This window comes from Tursiops truncatus, chromosome 12, assembly GCF_011762595.2.
Source record: "Tursiops truncatus isolate mTurTru1 chromosome 12, mTurTru1.mat.Y, whole genome shotgun sequence".
Taxonomy (NCBI): domain Eukaryota; kingdom Metazoa; phylum Chordata; class Mammalia; order Artiodactyla; family Delphinidae; genus Tursiops; species Tursiops truncatus.
In genome coordinates, this window is record NC_047045.1 from 3,001,312 (window position 1) to 3,021,791 (window position 20,480).

General features: G+C 36.7%; 1 protein-coding gene across 1 annotated transcript in view; it reads right to left on the reverse strand.

The window, feature by feature from the left end:
* EYS (eyes shut homolog) overlaps positions 1-20,480 on the reverse strand; it is a 1,685,417-nt gene that overhangs the window by 1,572,220 nt on the left and 92,717 nt on the right. The window contains exons 3-4 of the mRNA XM_033867388.2: positions 5,002-5,195; positions 3,950-4,077 (exon numbers count right to left, since the gene is read on the reverse strand). Coding sequence (XP_033723279.1) covers positions 3,950-4,077; positions 5,002-5,195 — 322 coding nt within the window. The remainder of the gene's footprint in view (positions 1-3,949; positions 4,078-5,001; positions 5,196-20,480) is intronic.

Genomic DNA, 20,480 nt, shown 5'->3' on the forward strand with positions numbered 1-20,480 from the left:
CAAAATTAATGTGAAAATATAAATTTATTATTTGTTGAAAGGAAATATGTTGACCTATATATGTCTGTGTTATGATGGTCTATTTCAAAGTCACAGTGCATGCTTAATTAGGTTTACTTGTGACAGACACTGAAAACCCTAACCCCACCATGGCTGATGTGGAGAGACATCATACAGACTAATGAAATGCTGAAACTGATGTGGGAAAAAAAAAAAAGTATGTTAATACACTGAATTGACACTTAAGCAGCTCAAGCTATAAATGCAACTCTGAGTAGCAAACAGGAAAATAAAAAAAAACAAGCTGAGAGAATAAAATAGAACATTATTATCCCATGAAATATCTTAGAATTTGAGTGGAGAAAATAAAAAGTTTAGAAAGCAAAAACATGTATATATAACATAATTTCTGATTTTTTAAAGCCATAGTACTTATTATTATATAGTTTATGGTGTCTTTTACAAAGATAACTCTCAATAAATATTTTTTAAACAATTGATTTTCAGGTTCGAAAAAAAAAATTGATGTAAGAGAAAGACACTAGCTGGTTGCATTACTCTCTATTTCCTGATTCGTGTTTCTTCATTTTATTCTGAATATTCAGAAGGCAATCATCTTTACATTAGACAATATTAGAGTCACTGCATTCAGTAAATATTAAAATAGCTAAGTGTGTGTGTCTCTGCGTGTGTACTTGTGTTTGTGTGTGATTGTGTGATTGTTTGTGATGACAGTATCAGAACAGTGTGTCCTGATACTCTTCAAAGCCCTCGTGTGGTCTCGTGGGACATGCACTCCCATCCCTGTTGTGTAGTGGAGAATGTAGAGTACTGCTCTCTCCAGTTGTGATGCCCTGCCCTCCAGTGCCCTGCGCCTTCAGCCCCCAGCCTCCAGGAGAGAGCTAATCAGGACCTGGAAGGCCTCACTGGAGCTGTGCCAGGCAGTGCCCTGAACATCACCTCTCACATAGGGAAAGGGGGCCCCAGAGACTGCAGCTTCAACATTGCCTTTGAAGGAGCTTCCAGGCTATCCACTGAGCTCCTGACAAGCCCTCACACCCCTAACTCCTTGCCAACACTCTCAATTGCCCCACTAGGATCTAACTTCAAGGCCATCAAGGTGAACCACTTATCACCATTTACCATGGACATCTCAAGAAGCCAGAGGATTTTCAGGAGGTAATTTTATTTCCTCTCTCATCTGATCATAGTAATTTAGACCTAGTCCATACGTTCAAGTAGAGAAACTGATAGCATTATCACCTTTCTGTTCTCCCCTCTTCATTTTACTCCTTTCCAACCCCACAATTTTTTCCCCAGATTCATAATAAAAAAAAGTAAAAGCTTGGGTTGAGATGTGTGGATGAAGTAGGCCAAAAGGTGTAGGAGGATGTTCTGCATTGATGCTGTTTGAACTCAGATCAGCATCTCTGGAGAATTTTGTAGAAATGCACATTTGCAATCCCCACCCCAGACTGACTGAATTGGAAACTCTAGGAGAAGGGAAAAATGATCTGTGTTTTAAACAGCCCTTCAGGAGTTTCTAATGCAGCTAAAGTCTGGTACAGCTAGTGTGAGAATCACTGTTCCAGAAACACATACCTTCTAATATAACAATGCACAGATAAATTTTTAACTAAAGGCATTTAAGTTAAAGGGTGTTTGATTTTCTCATTATTTTCAGTGATTCTCTTAATCTCCTTTGAGAAAAGAAAAGTCACTTTCAAGACTATTTTTTTCATTGTTTCAACTTCATGTTTTATTAGTTTATATTGATCATATGACCTTTACTTCATGTGAGTCAAAGTTAGCAACTTTTTTGCACTGTCATTGGTGAGTTTGTGGATGGGAGAATCTGGGGGCTGGAAACTGTTTTGTGTTCCCCACGTTCTTACTGATTTCTGAAGCTTGGGTTTTCACTCATCATTCAAATTAGTCTGTGTTATTTCTGCCCTTTGAATAAGTTTTATTTTTATTCTCCTGTCACTTTTCTTATCTTTCACCCTCTTTTAATCGGTAGTCTAATTTAATCAATAGAGGAGACAATGTTTTTAATTAAGTAGATTCAAGATGAGTGAGCACAATGTATATTGTGCTCAATGTAAATTTTTAAAGAATGTGGGCAATCTCAACAATTAGAATGCATACAGTGGCTCATAATAATTTCACGAGTAAGTTTACTTCAAAGTTGTTACAACTAGTTACCTATTTGACATATTTCATCCATCCTAGGGAAACCTAACGTGAATTTCTATAACTTTCATCCTATCTAAAACATGCTTTACAAAGCATTCAAGATCAAACTCCATCATTTTAAAATTAAATATATTAATTAATAATATAACAGTAAACTGAGTGATGGTAACAATGTCTCTAGTTATCTAGTTTTCCCTTTGATGATAAAATATAAAACAAAGCCTTCTAGACAACTAGAATAATGTTAATAATAAAAACCAATAAAAGCATCATACTTGATAAAAAATATACATATATGAATGCATATTTACCTATATTTATATAATGCTATCCATATTTTTAAAGCTGACCGCTTTTCTAAGTAGACTCACAAATATACTAGTCCTATAAGGCTCAGAACTAGAAATTATAAATTAAAAAGCCAATATTGTTAAAATATTGGCTTACCTCGATTTATAGGTAAGCTAATATAAGATTGAATGCATCCACAGATTTGACTTGATGGGTTGGATGTTCTAAGGTCTTTATATATTGAGGTTTCTCTCCATTCACTTTAGAAAATGTCAAATTTTAAAAACTTAATATGTTTTTTAACTTTGCATTTAGATTCTTTGAAATGGATGAAAATAATGTCCACTGTACATCTGTAATGCACATGCATCTGTGATATACGTGCAGGGTTTTTTTCAGTGTGCTTTTAAGGTTTTCCTGTACCACAGTTTTTATTTTTTTATTTTTTTTAATTATTTTTTTTATTCAAACAGAAAGTCACAAAAATTATAATCATCCTCATCAGTTTACTCAGTCCCTACCACAGCTTTTAATGTTCTGCTTTTATGGATATTCTAAAAGTTCTGAGCTTGTTTACTGCCCTTCAATAATGCCTAACAGAACTTTCTTTAAGCAGATAAAAGTCTAGCAAGATAAAAGTCAAGCAAGTGTGAAGAGTACAAATTACACTTCTTGATGGTGTGAGAAATTAACTATAAAGCTATTTAAAATGGTCTAAAGTGATAGGCCCAGATAACTAATTCACTTCTGTCATTTACAAATCGGTAATTTTTAGCAAGTCTTTATTTAAATAAGACACTGTTTCCTAAAACTTTGCCTAAAGATACTAAAGGAAAACTCTCAGCTGAGGTCTGTGAATTGCAGGAAGAGACAATGGGTCTATACTTTCAAACAATAATAGCAACGATGTGTGTGTACAGTAGAAATAATACTGTGGGCACTTACATTATCTCTTCCTTCTAGACCTTCAAATATTATCCAGCTATCCTAAACATCTTCATTACAAAACAAAGTAGATGTTTTAAGATGGTATGCCCAAATTATGATTAAGAATTGTTCCAGGGCTTCCCTGGTGGCGCAGTGGTTGAGAGTCCACCTGTCGATGCAGGGGACACGAGGTCGTGCCCTGGTCCGGGAAGATCCCACATGCCGCGGAGTGGCTGGGCCTGTGAGCCATGGCCGCTGAGCCTGCGAGTCCGGAGCCTGTGCTCCACAATGGGAGAGGCCCGCGTTATCACAAAAAAAAAAAAAAAAAAAGAATTGCTCCAATATTTATTTAAAACCAATGCCACAACATTTAAACATTTCATAGAAAAAGCATTAAGATTTTTCTACTTTAACTGGAAATAAAATATTATAAGCCATTAAAGTTTTTTAAGCTTAAAACAGAACATTGTTTTATTTTTGTCCACAGGATTTAAAATTTATATATTTTTGTTTAAAAATAGGAAGTTAATTATACCTGCAATGATAATCTTTCTCATATTTCATACTTGTGGCATTAATCTTGCAAGGAAAAGACTCCAGTGGTGTTTGAAGTTGCTTACAATGCTTGACTGTACATATTGGTGAAAACATGCACATGATATCCTAGAAAAGATTAAAAAGTATTTTTTACAAAACAAATCTGTATATCTCAAAGATAATGAAAGGATTCTTACATGGGGAGAAATGGAAATTATTTTCATAAGCAGGTAGTAGAAGTTCTCACTCAGTGCAACAATGTGGAAGATTCTATTTTCCAAAACGTCCCAACATTGTTTCCCATGTCACACACTCTTCCTACTACCTTATTTCAACGTCCCCCTAATTGAGAATTGGGGCCATATTTACCCCCTTGAGTGTAAGCAAGCTGTGACTATGGGGAAAGGATGCTCTGTGACTTTAAAGGCTAGGTTTAAAAAGGACATACAGAGTCTAGTTATCTGGGAATGCTTGGAACCCAGCCACCATGCTGTGAGGACACACAAGCCACACAGAATAGTTTTATTTAGGATATGGCTGATAGTTCCAGTTGAGGATGTGGTTGACAACCAGCATTGACCCCTGGACATGTGAGTGAGGAAATCTTTAAGGTATGAATATTAATTCATATTATGAATGAATCTTACCAAAATGAAAGATTGTCATTTGTGGGAACTACTAAATTATTTCCTATTCTTATTTATTTAACTATTAAATAAAATGTTAAAATGCAATAATATAAAATAATCAAATAATAAAGAAAATATTTTTAAATAACTAAAAATGAAAAGTTTACAACATTATATTGTTCATAAAGGAGAGTTCTGTCAGAATAACAAAAATTAAAATTGAAGAGTAGTTTTGAGATTGGGGTTTCTATTTAAAATGGGAACAGGGAAAATAAGCAAGTTAAATACATTTTCTGATGTTCCTGAGTTTGAAAATTGCAATATGTTAATTAGAAGTTTAATTATTTGTACTTTTCAAACAGCTTAGTAATGGTAAAATATATTTTAAAACCACTCCCTTGTATGTTAGATTCAGACTTACCGTTGGAATATCAATGCAGTCAGTAACATTCTGACATGGTTTTGGTGAACACTCATTGACATAGGTTTCACAGCTTTGATTGAGATATCCTTCTTTGCATTCCAAAATGTAAGCTGAGCTTTTATTTTGACTAATTTCTCCTTTCCAACAAGACTGAGAAACAAAATGTTCCACTGACTCCTCACAGAATGGACCTTAAAAGATGAAACACACACAGAAAGAAAATATGAACATAGGCATGTACAAAAACTTGGTATAGAAAAAGTCTCTAGAGTTCATGAAATCTTCTTAAACATGTTTATCATGGTATAATTTACACATCATAGAATTCACCCACTGCGAATCTATAAATCAATAATTTTTGCAAGTGTATATAGCTATTGGACCGTCAGCACTACCTTGTTTCAGCACATCTCCATTACCAAAAAAGGGCTTTTTTATGGTCACTCTTTGTCCCCAAATCCAGCCTCAGGCAACCATTAATCTTTCTGTCTCTACAGATTTGCTTTTTCTGGGCATTTCATATAAATGGAATGGTACAATATATTGTCTTTTGTGATTGGCTTCTTTCCTTAGAATAAAATATTTGAGAATTTTTCATGCATGTATCACTATTTTTACTCTTTATTGCCAAACAGCAATTCAAAATATATATAATATTTTGTTTATTCATTCACAAGTTGGTAAACATTTTGGTTGTTTCTACTTTTTAACATTTTTATTGAGATGTAATTGACACATAACATTCTTAGTCTCAGGTGTACAGCATAATGATTCAATGTATGTATATATTGTGAGATCATCATCACAATAAGTCTAGTTAACATTCATAACCACACACAGTTACTGTTTGTTCTATTTTTTCTCATGATGAGAACTTTTAAGACCTACTCTCTTAGCAACTAACTTTTATGAGCAATTAATTCACTCACAAGTATTTGGGTGGATATATACTTTAGTAGCTCTTGCACAGATTCCTGACAGAGAAATTGCTGAGGTGTAAATTTATTTGTAACTTTTTTTTTTTTTTTTTTTTGGTACGCTGGCCTCTCACTGTTGTGGTCTCTCCCATTGCGGAGCACAGGCTCCGGACGCGCAGGCCCAGTGGCCGTGGCTCACGGGCCCAGCCGCTCCGCGGCACGTGGGATCTTCCCAGACCGCGGCACGACCCCGTGTCCCCTGCATCGGCAGGCGGACTCTCAACCACTGCGCCACCAGGGTAGCCCTATGTGTAACTTTATAAGAAACTGCCAAACTGTTTTGCAAGGTAGCTGTGCCATTTTTCATTCACACCATCAATCTGTGAGAGTTCCTGTTTCTCACATTCTTGCCAACATTTAATATTGTCCATTTTCTTTATTATAGCTCTTCTAGTGGTTGTGAAATAGTATCTCAATTCAATTTGCATTCTCATAAGAATAAAGATTTTGAGTAACTTCTCATGTTTATTAACCATTTGTATGTCTTCCTTAATGAAATTTACCTTCATATATAGAGAATATTTTAAATTGTGTTATTTATTTTCTTATTATTGAATAGTGAGTGTTCTTTTCATATTCTGAATACAATTCTGTTATGATATATGTGACTTGCAAATATTTTTTTCCTTGTGTTGCCTTGACTTTTCATTTTCTCAGTTAGTGACTTTTGGATAGGAAAAGTTTTTATTTAATTAAGTCTAAATTATCAAATCTGTTTTTCACTTTATTAAGTCCAACTTGTAAATTTTATATATCATGGCTTTGTTATAATATCTAAAAAGTCTGTCTAACCAATAGTATAAAGATTTTCTCTTATGATTTATTAGACATTATCATCAATTTAGCTCATAATTTAGATCTATGATCCCTTTGATTTTTTGCATGATGTGAGATAAGGATATGTTATTTCATATATATGAATAACATGTTGTTTTATATATGTATAATTTTTTACATGTTGATATATAATTGTCCAGGCAACATTTTTTTGAGAAGACTGTTCTTTTTCTATTTAGTTGCCTTTTTCACTACTGTGGAAAAACAAGTGATCATAAACATGAGTTCACTTCTGGACTCTCAATTCCTTCTCATAAGCCTATATACTTATCCATATGCAATAATACACTGCCTGGATCAATGCAGATTGATAGTAAGTTTTGAAATTTGGCAGTCATCAAACTTTTTCCTTTTTTAAAAAATTTTCAGTCCGTATAAAGTTTTGTATAAGCTAGTCAATTTCTTCAGAAAAACCTCCTGGAATATTGACAGGGATTTCAATGAATCAATAGGTTAAACTGGGAAGAATTACCATCTCAAAAATATGGCGTTCCACTCAATGAATATGCAATACCTCTCCATTTGTTTAGATATTCTTTCATCTCTCTCCCAATGTTGTATAGTTTTCAGTTAAAGTCTTTCATTTAATTAATTAAATTTATACCTAAGCATTTTATCCTTTTGATACTATTATAAAGGGAAATGTTTTCTAATTTAATTTTTGAAATTTTGTTGCTAGTATATCAAAATACAATTAACTTTTGCATTTTATCTTGTATCCTGAAAGCTTTATAAACTCAATCACAAGCCTGGTAGTTCTTTTTTTGCATTTCTTAGTATTTTCTACATAAGATATTATGACATCTGTTAATAAAGGTAGTTTTACTTCTTCCTTTTCAATCCGTATGTTTTTCGATCTATTTTCTCCCTATCCAAGTCTGCAACAACCTGTAAAACATTGACTAGATAGTGAAAGTGGATATCTCTGTGCTGTTCTCGTACTTAGGGGAAAATCTGCCAGCACCACTTCATTAGGGTGATATTAACTGGACAATTGTCATAGATGCTTTTTATCAGGTCGACAGAGCTTTGTTCTTTTTCTAAGCTGTTTTAGAGTTTTTGTAATGATTGTGTGTTGGATTTTGTCAAATGGTTTTTGTCCTGGTTTTATATGGTTTTGTCCTTCATTCTAGTAACATTAATTTATTTTTAGATGTTAAACCAATCTTGCATTCTTGGAGAAAATTCTACTTTTTTAGAGTACAAAAACATGCTTTTTGTGTTTCTGGATTTGTTGTGCTCATATTTTGTTGGGGATTTTCAATGTATATTCATAAGTGGTTCTCTTACTTGTTTTTTGCCTGGTTTTGGTATAAAGGTAATATTGGCCTCATAAGAGTGTGTTCAAAAGTCTCCCCTTTACTTCTATTTTTTGAACATTTCATAAGGATTATGATTAAATATTTGGCAAGTCTGCATCAACTATCTGTTTCTTCTTGAGACAATTTTAGTAATTTGTGTCTTTCCAGAAATTTGTCCATTTCATTTAAATAGTCTAATTTCTTGGCATAATGGAGTCCATGGTATTTCCTTATAATCCTTTTAATTTTGAATGATCATTATTTATGTCCCCACTTTAAATTCTGGTTTTGTTAATTTGTGTCTTCCTTGTTTATTTCTTGGTCAGTCCAACTAAAGATATGTCAGTTTTCTTTTACTCAAAAACCAATGTTTTGTTTCATCAGTTTTTCTTATCCATTTTAACAATTTTTCCCTAATCTTACCACTTCCTTTCTTTTGTGTGTTTTGGGTTCAGTTTCTCTTCTTTCTCTAGTTATTTAAGGTAGAAGCTTAGAATATTGATTTAAGACCTTTTCCTTTTCTAATGTAGGAATTTAGAATGATAAAATTACCTGTAAACCTTGTTTTAACTACATTTCATAAATTTTGGTATGCTGTGTATGTTTGTATTCAATTGTAATGTTTTCTTTGACTCAGGTTATTTTAGAAATTTGTTTAATTTCCAAATATTTGAAGTTTTCTCAGAATTTTTCTGCTGTCAATTTCTCATTTAATTCTGTTACATTTGAAGAGTGTGTTATCATATAATTTTAATTCCTTCAGGTTTATTGAGGCTGGTTTTGTGGCCATGATCATCTGTTTATATAATGTCTATCAACAGCAGAGCTGAGTACTCAAATACTTGGCACTGGATGCAATGTGAGAGTGGGCACTTCCTGAAAGTCTGTGCCCTAAGAAAGGCACTTGCCTGCCTCTAGTCCCCACCCTGAGATCATGCGAAAAGAACGAATAAAGTACTGATGTTGAGGTCCAAGTCTGGTAGTTCCACTGCAGCTTCCATGAGACTGGAATCAATGTCTGTTTCATTGCTGAGCTGAGGTGTTTGTCGGATTCTGTTTAGCACATTTCCATTAGGCACCTCCTACTGGGTATAAAAAAGTACCCATGGTACTGGCCTGACATCCTTGCCATATCTGTTAAATCCTGGATTTCAAAAGCACAATTTACTCTTTTACTCCTTGTTGGGTAATGAATAGGTTTTTGGACAATTCATACTTGCTCGGGAGAGTTGAAAAGGGAAATATTTGACTTCCTACTAAAAATGGCACACCTGGCCTCCAGAAATTATCTACTGAAGTTAAAAAAAAAAAATATTTGTACTTCAAGTTCATAAACCTTGTCAACCAATCAGTATATGACCGAAGGCCAACAGTATACAACAGGTTCGTTAAAAAATCTTTATATAAAACTCATTCATTATTATGTGAACAAGAGCATCAAGAAACATTTAGCTACAGAGAATTAAGTTACTTAGCAAGAGAATACAAACCAAAAAAAAAAAAAGAAACAAAAACAAAACACTTAGAAGAAGATATGCTGTTAATTGATTTGAAGTTTGAATCATGTACCAAATTCTAAAATATAAAGGCATAATAGCAGTTTAAAATGTTGAGTGACCACACCACTGGTATTATGATATTAAAATAACTCAACTTCTATTTTGAGCACATGAAGAAGAATGAACATGCATTTCTCAGTGGTGTGATATATTAACATATTATTCTATTAAATATTTGTAAGAAATAACATTTAATTATATTTAAGACATCAGTGTTAATTGGCTCCATGGTAAGAAACTAGCTGAATGACCCTACCTCATATTTAGGTAATGCTTGGCATTTCCATAGCACTTATATCCATACAGTTTGATAAAATCCTTAAAGACAAACTTGGAATTTATAAAAGGCCATTATTATCCAGTTTTATAGTTGAATTTTTTTAAGTAAAAAACTAATTTTGCTAGAGGTTGAGCAACTTGCAACATGTCACACAGTTGGTTAATTAATGGCAGATTAATAATAAAAATATGTGAATTCCACCTAACCCCATTATAATTCACCACAACACATGCCCACTAGATCAGTTCTGTAAAAAAGGGTAGAAGACTCATATATTACTTCATTATTAGCATTAGTCCAATATCCCCATTCTAGGATACATCATATGTAAAATATAAAAAGACATAAAAATAAATAAAATCTTACTTTGGCTTCTTGTACAAACAAACAAAATTTTCCCAATTTATAAATATATCTCTGTGGAGATTTGTAGTGGCAGTTTACAAGGTAATCCACAGGATAAAGTAGTGAACAGTGAAATGTGCATTTTTCAGCACTTATTTTGAAATAATTCACATAAAGTTGCAAAGATAGTACCAAGAAGTCTTGGGTACAGATACATCTTATAGAACTATAATATAGTATCAAAACTAGCAAATCAACATTAGTACAATGTATGGATATGGTTCTATGTCATTTATCACATGTGTAGATTCAGGTAACCACCACCTCCTTCAAGGTACAGAACTATTTCATCACCACAAAGATTTCCCTTATGCTGCACCTTCATATTCTCACTAGCCCCTATTTGCCCTGCTATTTTTAGCTACTGGCAACCATTAATTTTTTCTCCATCTCTACAGTTTTGTCATTTCAATCATATTATGTAAGTAGAGCCATACAACATGTGACTTTTTGAAATTGGCTTTTATTTTTCCACTTATAATGCCCTTCATAGACTCTTAGTTCTATGGACTTAGCTTTCCCATTGGAAATTTAAAACAAACACTTATACAAAGTTGGTGTGAAGTAGCAGAGGATGAGGGCACACAACCAAAGTGGGCAGAAGTGACCCACGAGATGCTGAGGAAGTACCCAGCAGCCAGATTGCCAGCTGACATCTCGCTAAAGACAGCCACGATTTTTGGAACTATGTGGTGAAGACAGTAAAGTTCATCTGTTATTCCAAAGACTTCGAAGCCATCTTTATATGCCATACATGTTCTAGCCAATGAAATCCTAATAGAAATTCTGGGTGTTCAGTCCAGGTCAAAGCCTTTCCATCTCTCATCCTTTTTGCTCTAGCCACTTGGAAGCCACATATTCCATTTGGTGACTCTAAAATATTCCAGACACTTGGATTCCTAAGTCAATACTTGGGAAAGGTCTACCCTGCAGAGGCAACGGATTTCCAATGACTTGTCATGAGAAAATCATTGGGTTAAGGTGTATTTGTTGAGTTAATGTAATCTAGCCTAATATGACAACTACAGAATATTTTACCAAAACTGAGATTTTGCAATTATGGGAACTTAAAACTTCTGGTATTGGTTTAATGAGTGGTGGGCAGCAAGGAAATGTGAAAGGCTGAAAATGTGATGACCAACGTTACAAAGTATCACCTGACGTAATTTGAGAGGACTTGAAATGCCTGCTTATTCAACAGCTATAGAAGAAGTTGGAAAACACAAACTTAGTAGAATGATTCAGTTGCTATTAACTGCTTTTGATAAGATAATAAATGAAATAAATACACTAGAGACAATCTGCACACAAATAAAAGAATGAAAATATTGGGGAGCAATATTAAGAATAAAAATGAACTATGACTATTTGTGGGCACGGTTTGGTACAGCCTAGAGGAATATATTGGTTCTATTTCTTCAATGTATTAAAGTGTTTGCATGAGTCCCTATGTGAAATTAACCCCCTTTATAGCAAAATATGGAGCATTAAAAAAAAAAACCTGTTCAATGTAAAAAGAATTACTGAAGGGTAAATGCAAAAGTGGGTGATGCATCTTTTCATTTTAGACTTAGCAAAATACATATACAGTCATGTACATATAACACACATAACACAAATAATTTAAACTAAGACATTAAGCAGCAATCTTATTAAATCAATCTAAGTAAATTTTACTTTAATGGAGATCATAATGGGGTTTCTATAAAGCAAACTATCTCCACCATCCTAATAAGGTGCATATATCCATAAAAATCACAATAAATAGAAGATCATTTTAGATTGCAATGTTTTATCATTATTTCAGTAAGTTCTTTTGGTCAGTCCTCTTATGAAATGTCAAAAGTTTCTAAAGCAATTCTGTATAAAATAATGCACAGCAGTTAGTTGAACATTTTAGTCATGCAAATTCATTTTAGTCTACTTTCATGTAAGAACAAAGCTATTATGCTCTATGGATAGGCAAGAAAACTGAAGAAAGACAGCTAACTTGTTGACTCCTGTTTATTACAGCTTTAAGACTTTGTCAAGATGAAGAACTGCTTCAAAATAAGAAAGGATAATTGATGCAAATATTTAATATTCATACATGTTAAAAGTCATTGTGTAAAAGCTTGATATTTAGGTGTTTCAGATAAATGAAAATAACTATTTAAGTTATTAAGTTTATGCATGTTTTAACAAATACCATTTAAGTACTCTTACTCTCATATTATTAATTCAGTTTCAACCATGCATGGCATGAAATTTTAACAGTTAAACATATTAATTTTAAGTTCCTAAAGTGTGGCTCTCACTACACTGCTGTTCTACTCAGATTCCCAGGATTGAACCCACAACTTATTGCAAGGAGCTGAACACTTAATATTTTACTTTACAGCAAATATATGCATTATTTTTTACTAAAAAGCCAGACAGTACTTATTTTAGACTTTGAGGGTCATAACATCTCTTGAACCACTGAATTCTGCTCTTGTATCATGGAAGCAGCTATAGACTACATGCAAATGCCTGAGAATGACTGTGCTCTTTTGCTTTAATTTCTTTGATAAAAATGGACAGTTCTGGGCTCGGAGAGAGGGAAGATGGCGGAAGAGTAAGACACGGAGATCACCTTCCTCCCCACAGATACATCAGAAACACATCTACACGTGGAACAACTCCTGCAGAACACCTACTTAATGCTGGCAGAAGACCTCAGACCTCCCAAAAGGCAAGAAAGTCCCCACGTACCTGGGTAGGGCAAAAGAAAAAAGAATAAACAGAGGCAAAAGAATAGGGATGGGACCTGCACCAGTGGGAGGGAGCCGTGAAGTAGGAAAGGTTTCCACACCCTAGAAGCCCCTTCGCGGGCGGAGACTGCGGGTGGCGGAGGGGGAAAGCTTCAGGGTCGCGGAGGAGAGCACAGCAACAGGGGTGCGGGGCAAAGCGGAGAGACTCCCGCACAGAGGATCAGTGCCGACCGGCACTCACAAGCCCGAGAGGCTTGTCTGCTCACCCGCCGGGGCGAGCGGGGCTGGGAGCTCAGGCTCAGGCTTCGGTAAGAGTGCAGGGAGAGGACCGGGGTTGGAGGCGTGAACACAGCCTCAAGGGGTTAGTGCCATTGACTGGCCGGGAGGGAGTCCGGGGAAAAGTCTGGAGCTGTCGAAGGGGCAAGAGACTTTTTCTTCCCCTTTTGTTTCCCGGTGCGCTGAGGAGAGGGGATTAAGAGCGCTGCTTAAAGGAGCTCCAGAGATGGGCGCGAGCCGCAGCTAAAAGCGCGGACCCCAGAGAAGGGCAAGAGACGCTAGGGCTGCTGCTACCGCCACCAAGAAGCCTGTGTGCGAGCACAGGTCACTATCCACACTTGCATTCTGGGGAGCCTGTGCAGCCTGCCACTGCCAGGGTCCCGGGATACAGGGACAACTTCCCCGGGAGAACGGACGTTGCGCCTCAGGCTGGTGCAACGTCACAGTGGCCTCTGCCGCCGCAGGCTCACCCAGCATCTGTACCCCTCCCTCCCCCCTGCCTGAGTGATCCAGAGTCCCCAAATCAGCGGCTCCTTTAACCCCATCCTGTCTGAGCGAAGAACAGACGCCCTCTGGCGACCTACCCGCAGAGGCGGGGCCACATCCAAAGCTGAACCCCAGGAGCTGTTCGAACACAGAAGAGAAAGGGAAATCACTCCCAACAGCCTCAGGAGCAGCGACTTAAATTTCCGCAATCAACTTGATGTACCCTGCATCTGTGGAATACCTGAATACACAATGAATCATCCCAAATTGAGGAGGTGGACTTTGACAGCAAGATTTATTATTTTTCCCCTTTTCCTCTTTTTGTGAGTGTGTATGTATGCTTCTGTGTGAGATTTTGTCTGTATAGCTTTGCTTTCACCATTTGTCGTAGAGTTCTATTCGTCCGGTTTTTTTTTTTTTTTTCATTTTACTTAAATTTTTTTTCTTAATAATTTTTATTTTAATAATTTTATTTCTTTTTGTTTCCTGGGGCGTGAGGAGAGGGGTTTAAGAACGCTGCTTAAAGGAACTCCAGAGACGGGCGCGAGCCGCGGCTAAAAGCGCGAACCCCAGAGACGGACGGGAGACGTTAAGGCTGCTGCTGCCGCCACCGAGGGGCCTGTGTGCGAGTACAGGTCACTCTCCACACCCCTCCTCCGCGGAGCCTGTGCAGCCCGCCACTGCCGGGTTCCCGGGATCCAGAGACAACTTCCCCGGGAGAGCGCACAGCGCGCCTCAGGCTGGTGCAAAGTCACGCCGGCCTTTGCCACTGCAGGCCCGCTCCGCACTCTGTGCCCCTCCGTCCCCGCCGGCCTGAGTGCGCCAGAGCCCCCAATCAGCGGCTCTTTTAACCCCATCCTGTCTGAGCAAAAAACAGACGCCCTCCAGCGATCTACACGCAGTGGCAGGGCCAAATCCAAAGCTTAGCCCTGGGAGCTGTGAGAACAAAGAAGAGAAAGGGAAATCTCTCCCAGCAGCCTCAGAAGCAGCGGATTAAAGCTCCACAATCAACTTGATGTACCCTGCATCTGTGGAATACCTGAATAGACAACCAATCATCCCAAATTAAGGAAGTGGACTTTAGGAGCAAGATCTATGATTTTTTCCCCTTTCCTCTTTTTGTGAATGTGTATGTGTATGCTTCTGTGTGAGATCTTGTCTGTATAGTCTTGCTTCCACCATTTGTCCTAGGGTTCTATCCGTCCATGTTTTTTTTTTTAATTTTTTTCTTAATAATTAATTTTAATAACCTTATTATACTTTACCTTCGTTCTTTCTTTCTTTCTTTCCGTCCTTCCTTCCCTCCTTTAGACAACGAATCATCCCAAATTGAGGAAGTGGTCTCTGACAGCAAGATTTAGGATTTTTCCCCATTTACCTCTTTTAGTGAGGGTGTATGTGTATGCTTCTGTGTAAGATTTTGTCTGTATAGCTTTGCTTCCAACATTTGTCCTAAGGTTCTTTCCGTCCTTTTTTTTTTTTTTTTCTAAATAAGAAGTTTTTAATTCAATAACTTTATTATACTTTATTTTATTTTTACTGTATCTTCTTTCTTTCTGTCTTTTTTCCTTCTTTCCCTCCTTCCTTCTTTCCTCCCTCCCTCCCTCCCTCCTTTCTTTCCTTCTTGCCTTCTTTCCTTCTTTGCTTCTTTCTTTCTTTCTTCCTTCCTTCCTACCCTCCTTTCCTTCTTTCTTTCCTCATACTTCTACTAATTCCCTCTACTTTTTCTCCCTTTTATCCTGAGCCTGTGGATGAAAAGCTTTTGGTGCTCCAGCCAGGAGGCAGGGCTGTGCCTCTGAGGTAGGACAGCCAACTTCAGGACACTGATCAACAAGAGACCTCCCAGCTCCACATAATATCAAACGGCGAAAATCTCCCAGAGACCTCCATCTTAACACCAGCACCCAGCTTCACTCAACGACCAGCAAGCCACAGTGCTGGAAAACCTATGCCAAACAACTAGCAAAACAGGAACACAACCCCACCCATTAGCAGAGAGTCTGCCTAAAATCATAATAAGGCCACAGACACCCCCAAACACACCACCAGATGTGAACCTGCCTACTAGAGAGACAAGATCCAGCTTCATCCACCACAACACAGGCACTAGCCCCCTCCACCAGGAAGCCTACACAACCCACTGAACCAACCTTAGCCACTGGAGACAGACATCAAAAACAGGAGGAACTACAAACCTGCAGCCTGCAAAAAGGAGACCCCAAACACAGTAAGATAAACAAAATGAGAAGACAGAAAAACACACAGCAGATGAAGGAGCAAGATAAAAACCCACCAGACCTAACAAATGAAGAGGAAATAGGCAGTCTACCTGAAAGAGAATTCAGAATAATGATAGTAAGGTTGATCCGAAATCTTGGAGATAGAATGGACAATAGATTGGACAAAATGCAAGAATCAGTTAACAAGGACCTAGAAGAACTAAAGATGAAACAAGCAACGATGAACAACACAATAAATGAAATTAAAAGTACTCTAGATGGGATCAATAGCAGAATAACTGAGGCAGAAGAACGGATAAGTGACCTGGAAGATAAAATAGTGGAAATAACTACTGCAGAGCAGAATAAAGAAAAAAGAATGAAAAGAACTGAGGACAGTCTCAGAGACCTCTGGGACAACATTAAACGCACCAACATTCGAATTATAGGGGTTCCAGAAGAAGAAGAGAAAAAGAAAGGGACTGAGAAAATATTTGAAGAGATTATAGTTGAAAACTTCCCTAATATGGGAAAGGAAATAGTTAATCAAGTCCAGGAAGCACAGAGAGTCCCATACAAGATAAATACAAGGAGAAATACGCCAAGACACATATTAATCAAACTGTCAAAAATTAAATACAAAGAAAGCATATTAAAAGCAGCAAGGGAAAAACAACAAATAACACATAAGGGAATCCCCATAAGGTTAACAGCTGATCTCTCAGCAGAAACCCTACAAGCCAGAAGGGAGTGGCAGGACATACTGAAAGTGATGAAGGAGAAAAACATGCAGCCAAGACTACTCTACCCAGCAAGGATCTCATTCAGATTTGATGGAGAAATTAAAACCTTTACAGACAAGCAAAAGCTGAGAGAGTTCAGCACCACCAAACCAGCTTTACAACAAATGCTAAAGGATCTTCTCTAGGCAAGAAACACAAGAGAAGGAAAAGACCTATAATAACGAACCCAAAACAATTTAGAAAATGGGAATAGGAACATACATATCGATAATTACCTTAAATGTAAATGGACTAAATGCTCCCACCAAAAGACACAGATTAGCTGAATGGATACAAAAACAAGACCCTTATATATGCTGTCTACAAGAGACCTACTTCAGACGTAGAGACACATACAGACTGAAAGTAAGGGGATGGAAAAAGATATTCCATGCAAATGGAAGCCAAAAGAAAGCTGGAGTAGCAATTCTCATATCAGACAAAATAGACTTTAAAATAAGGACTATTAAAAGAGACAAAGAAGGACACTACATAATGATCAAGGGATCGATCCAAGAAGAAGATATAACAATTGTAAATATTTATGCACCCAACATAGGAGCACCTCAATACATAAGGCAAATACTAACAGCCATAAAAGGGGAAATCGACAGTAACACATTCATAGTAGGGGACTTAAACACCCCACTTTCACCCATGGACAGATCATCCAAAATGAAAATAAATAAGGAAACACAAGCTTTAAATGATACATTAAACAAGATGGACTTAATTGATATTTATAGGACACTCCATCCAAAAACAACAGAATACACATTTTTCTCAGGTGCTCATGGAACATTCTCCAGGATAGATCATATCTTAGGTCACAAATCAAGCCTTGGTAAATTTAAGAAAATTGAAATTGTATCAAGTATCTTTTCTGACCACAACGCCATGAGACTAGATATCAATTACAGGAAAAGATCTGTAAAAAATACAAACACATGGAGGCTAAACAATACACTACTTAATAATGAAGAGATCACTGAAGAAATCAAAGAGGAAATCAAAAAATACCTAGAAACAAATGACAATGGAGACACAACGACCCAAAACCTGTGGGATGCAGCAAAAGCAGTTCTAAGGGGGAAGTTTATAGCAATACAAGCCCACCTTAAGAAGCAGGAAACATCTCGAATAAACAACCTAACCTTGCACCTCAAGCAATTAGAGAAAGAAGAACAAAAAAAACCCCAAAGCTAGCAGAAGGAAAGAAATCATAAAAATCAGATCAGAAATAAATGAAAAAGAAATGAAGGAAACAATAGCAAAGATCAATAAAACTAAAAGCTGGTTCTTTGAGAAGATAAACAAAATAGATAAACCACTAGCCAGACTCATCAAGAGAAAAAGGGAGAAGACTCAAATCAATAGAATTAGAAATGAAAAAGGAGAGGTAACAACTGACACTGCAGAGATAAAAGAGATCATGAGAGATTACTACAAGCAACTCTATGCCAATAAAATGGACAATCTGGAAGAAATGGACAAATTCTTAGAAATGCACAACCTGCCAAGACTGAATCAGGAAGAAATAGAAAATATGAACAGACCAATCACAAGCACTGAAATTGAAACTGTGATTAAAAATCTTCCAACAAAGAAAAGCCCAGGACCAGATGGCTTCACAGGCGAATTCTATCAAACATTTAGAGAAGAGCTAACACCTATCCTTCTCAAACTCTTCCAAAATATAGCAGAGGGAGGACCACTCCCTAACTCCTTCTACGAGGCCACCATCACCTTGATACCAAAACCAGGCAAGGATGTCACAAAGAAAGAAAACTACAGGCCAATATCACTGATGAACATAGATGCAAAAATCCTCAACAAAATACTAGCAAACAGAATCCAACAGCACATTAAAAGGATCATACACCATGATCAAGTGGGGTTCATTCCAGGAATGCAAGGATTCTTCAATATACGCAAATCTATCAATGTGATAAACCATATTAACAAATTGAAGGAGAAAAACCATATGATCATCTCAATAGATGCAGAGAAAGCTTTTGACAAAATTCAACACCCATTTATGATAAAAACCCTGCAGAAAGTAGGCATAGAGGGAACTTTCCTCAACATAATAAAGGCCATATATGACAAGCCCACAGCAAACATCATCCTCAATGGTGAAAAACTGAAAGCATTTCCACTAAGATCAGGAACAAGACAAGGTTGCCCACTCTCACCACTATTATTCAACATTGTTTTGGAAGTTTTAGCCACAGCAATCAGAGAAGAAAAGGAAATAAAAGGAATCCAAATTGGAAAAGAAGAAGTAAAGCTGTCACTGTTTGCAGATGACATGATCCTATACATAGAGAACCCTAAAGATGCTACCAGAAAACTACTAGAGCTAATCAATGAATTCGGTAAAGTGGCAGGATACAAAATTAATGCACAGAAATCTCTGGCATTCCTATATACTAATGATGAAAAATCTGAAAGTGAAATCAAGAAAACACTCCCATTTACCATTGCAACAAAAAGAATAAAATATCTAGGAATAAACCTACCTAAGGAGACAAAAGACCTGTATGCAGAAAATTATAAGACACTGATGAAAGAAATTAAAGATGATATAAATAGATGGAGAGATATACCATGTTCTTGGATTGGAAGAATCAACATTGTGAAAATGACTCTACTACCCAAAGCAATCTATAGATTCAATGCAATCCCTATCAAACTACCACTGGCATTTTTCACAGAACTAGAACAAAAAATTTCACAATTTGTATGGAAACACAAAAGACCCCGAATAGCCAAAGCAATCTTGAGAACGAAAGAAGGAACTGGAGGTATCAGGCTCCCTGACTTCAGACTATACTACAAAGCTACAGTCATCAAGACGGTATGGTACTGGCACAAAAACAGAAAGATAGATCAATGGAACAGGATAGAAAGCCCAGAGATAAACCCATGCACATATGGACACCTTATCTTTGATAAAGTTGGCAGTAATGTACAATGGAGAAAGGACAGCCTCTTCAATAAGTGGTGCTGGGAAAACTGGACAGGTACATGTAAAAGTATGAGATTAGATCACTCCCTAACACCATACACAAAAATAAGCTCAAAATGGATTAAAGACCTAAATGTAAGGCCAGAAACTCTCAAACTCTTAGAGGAAAACATAGGCAGAACACTCTATGACATAAATCAAAGCAAGATCCTTTCTGACCCACCTCCTAGAGTAATGGAAATAAAAACTAAAATAAACAAATGGGACCTAATGAAACTTCAAAGCTTTTGCACAGCAAAGGAAACCATAAACAAAACCAAAAGACAACCCTCAGAATGGGAGAAAATATTTGCAAATGAAGCAATCGACAAAGGATTAATCTCCAAAATTTACAAGCAGCTCATGCAGCTCAATAACAAGAAAACAAACAACCCAATCCAGAAATGGGCAGAAGACCTAAATAGACATTTCTCCAAAGAAGATATACAGACTGCCAACAAACACATGAAAGAATGCTCAACATCATTAATCATTAGAGAAATGCAAATCAAAACTACAATGAGATATCATCTCACACCAGTCAGAATGGCCATCATCAAAAAATCTAGAAACAATAAATGCTGGAGAGGGTGTGGAGAAAAGGGAACACTC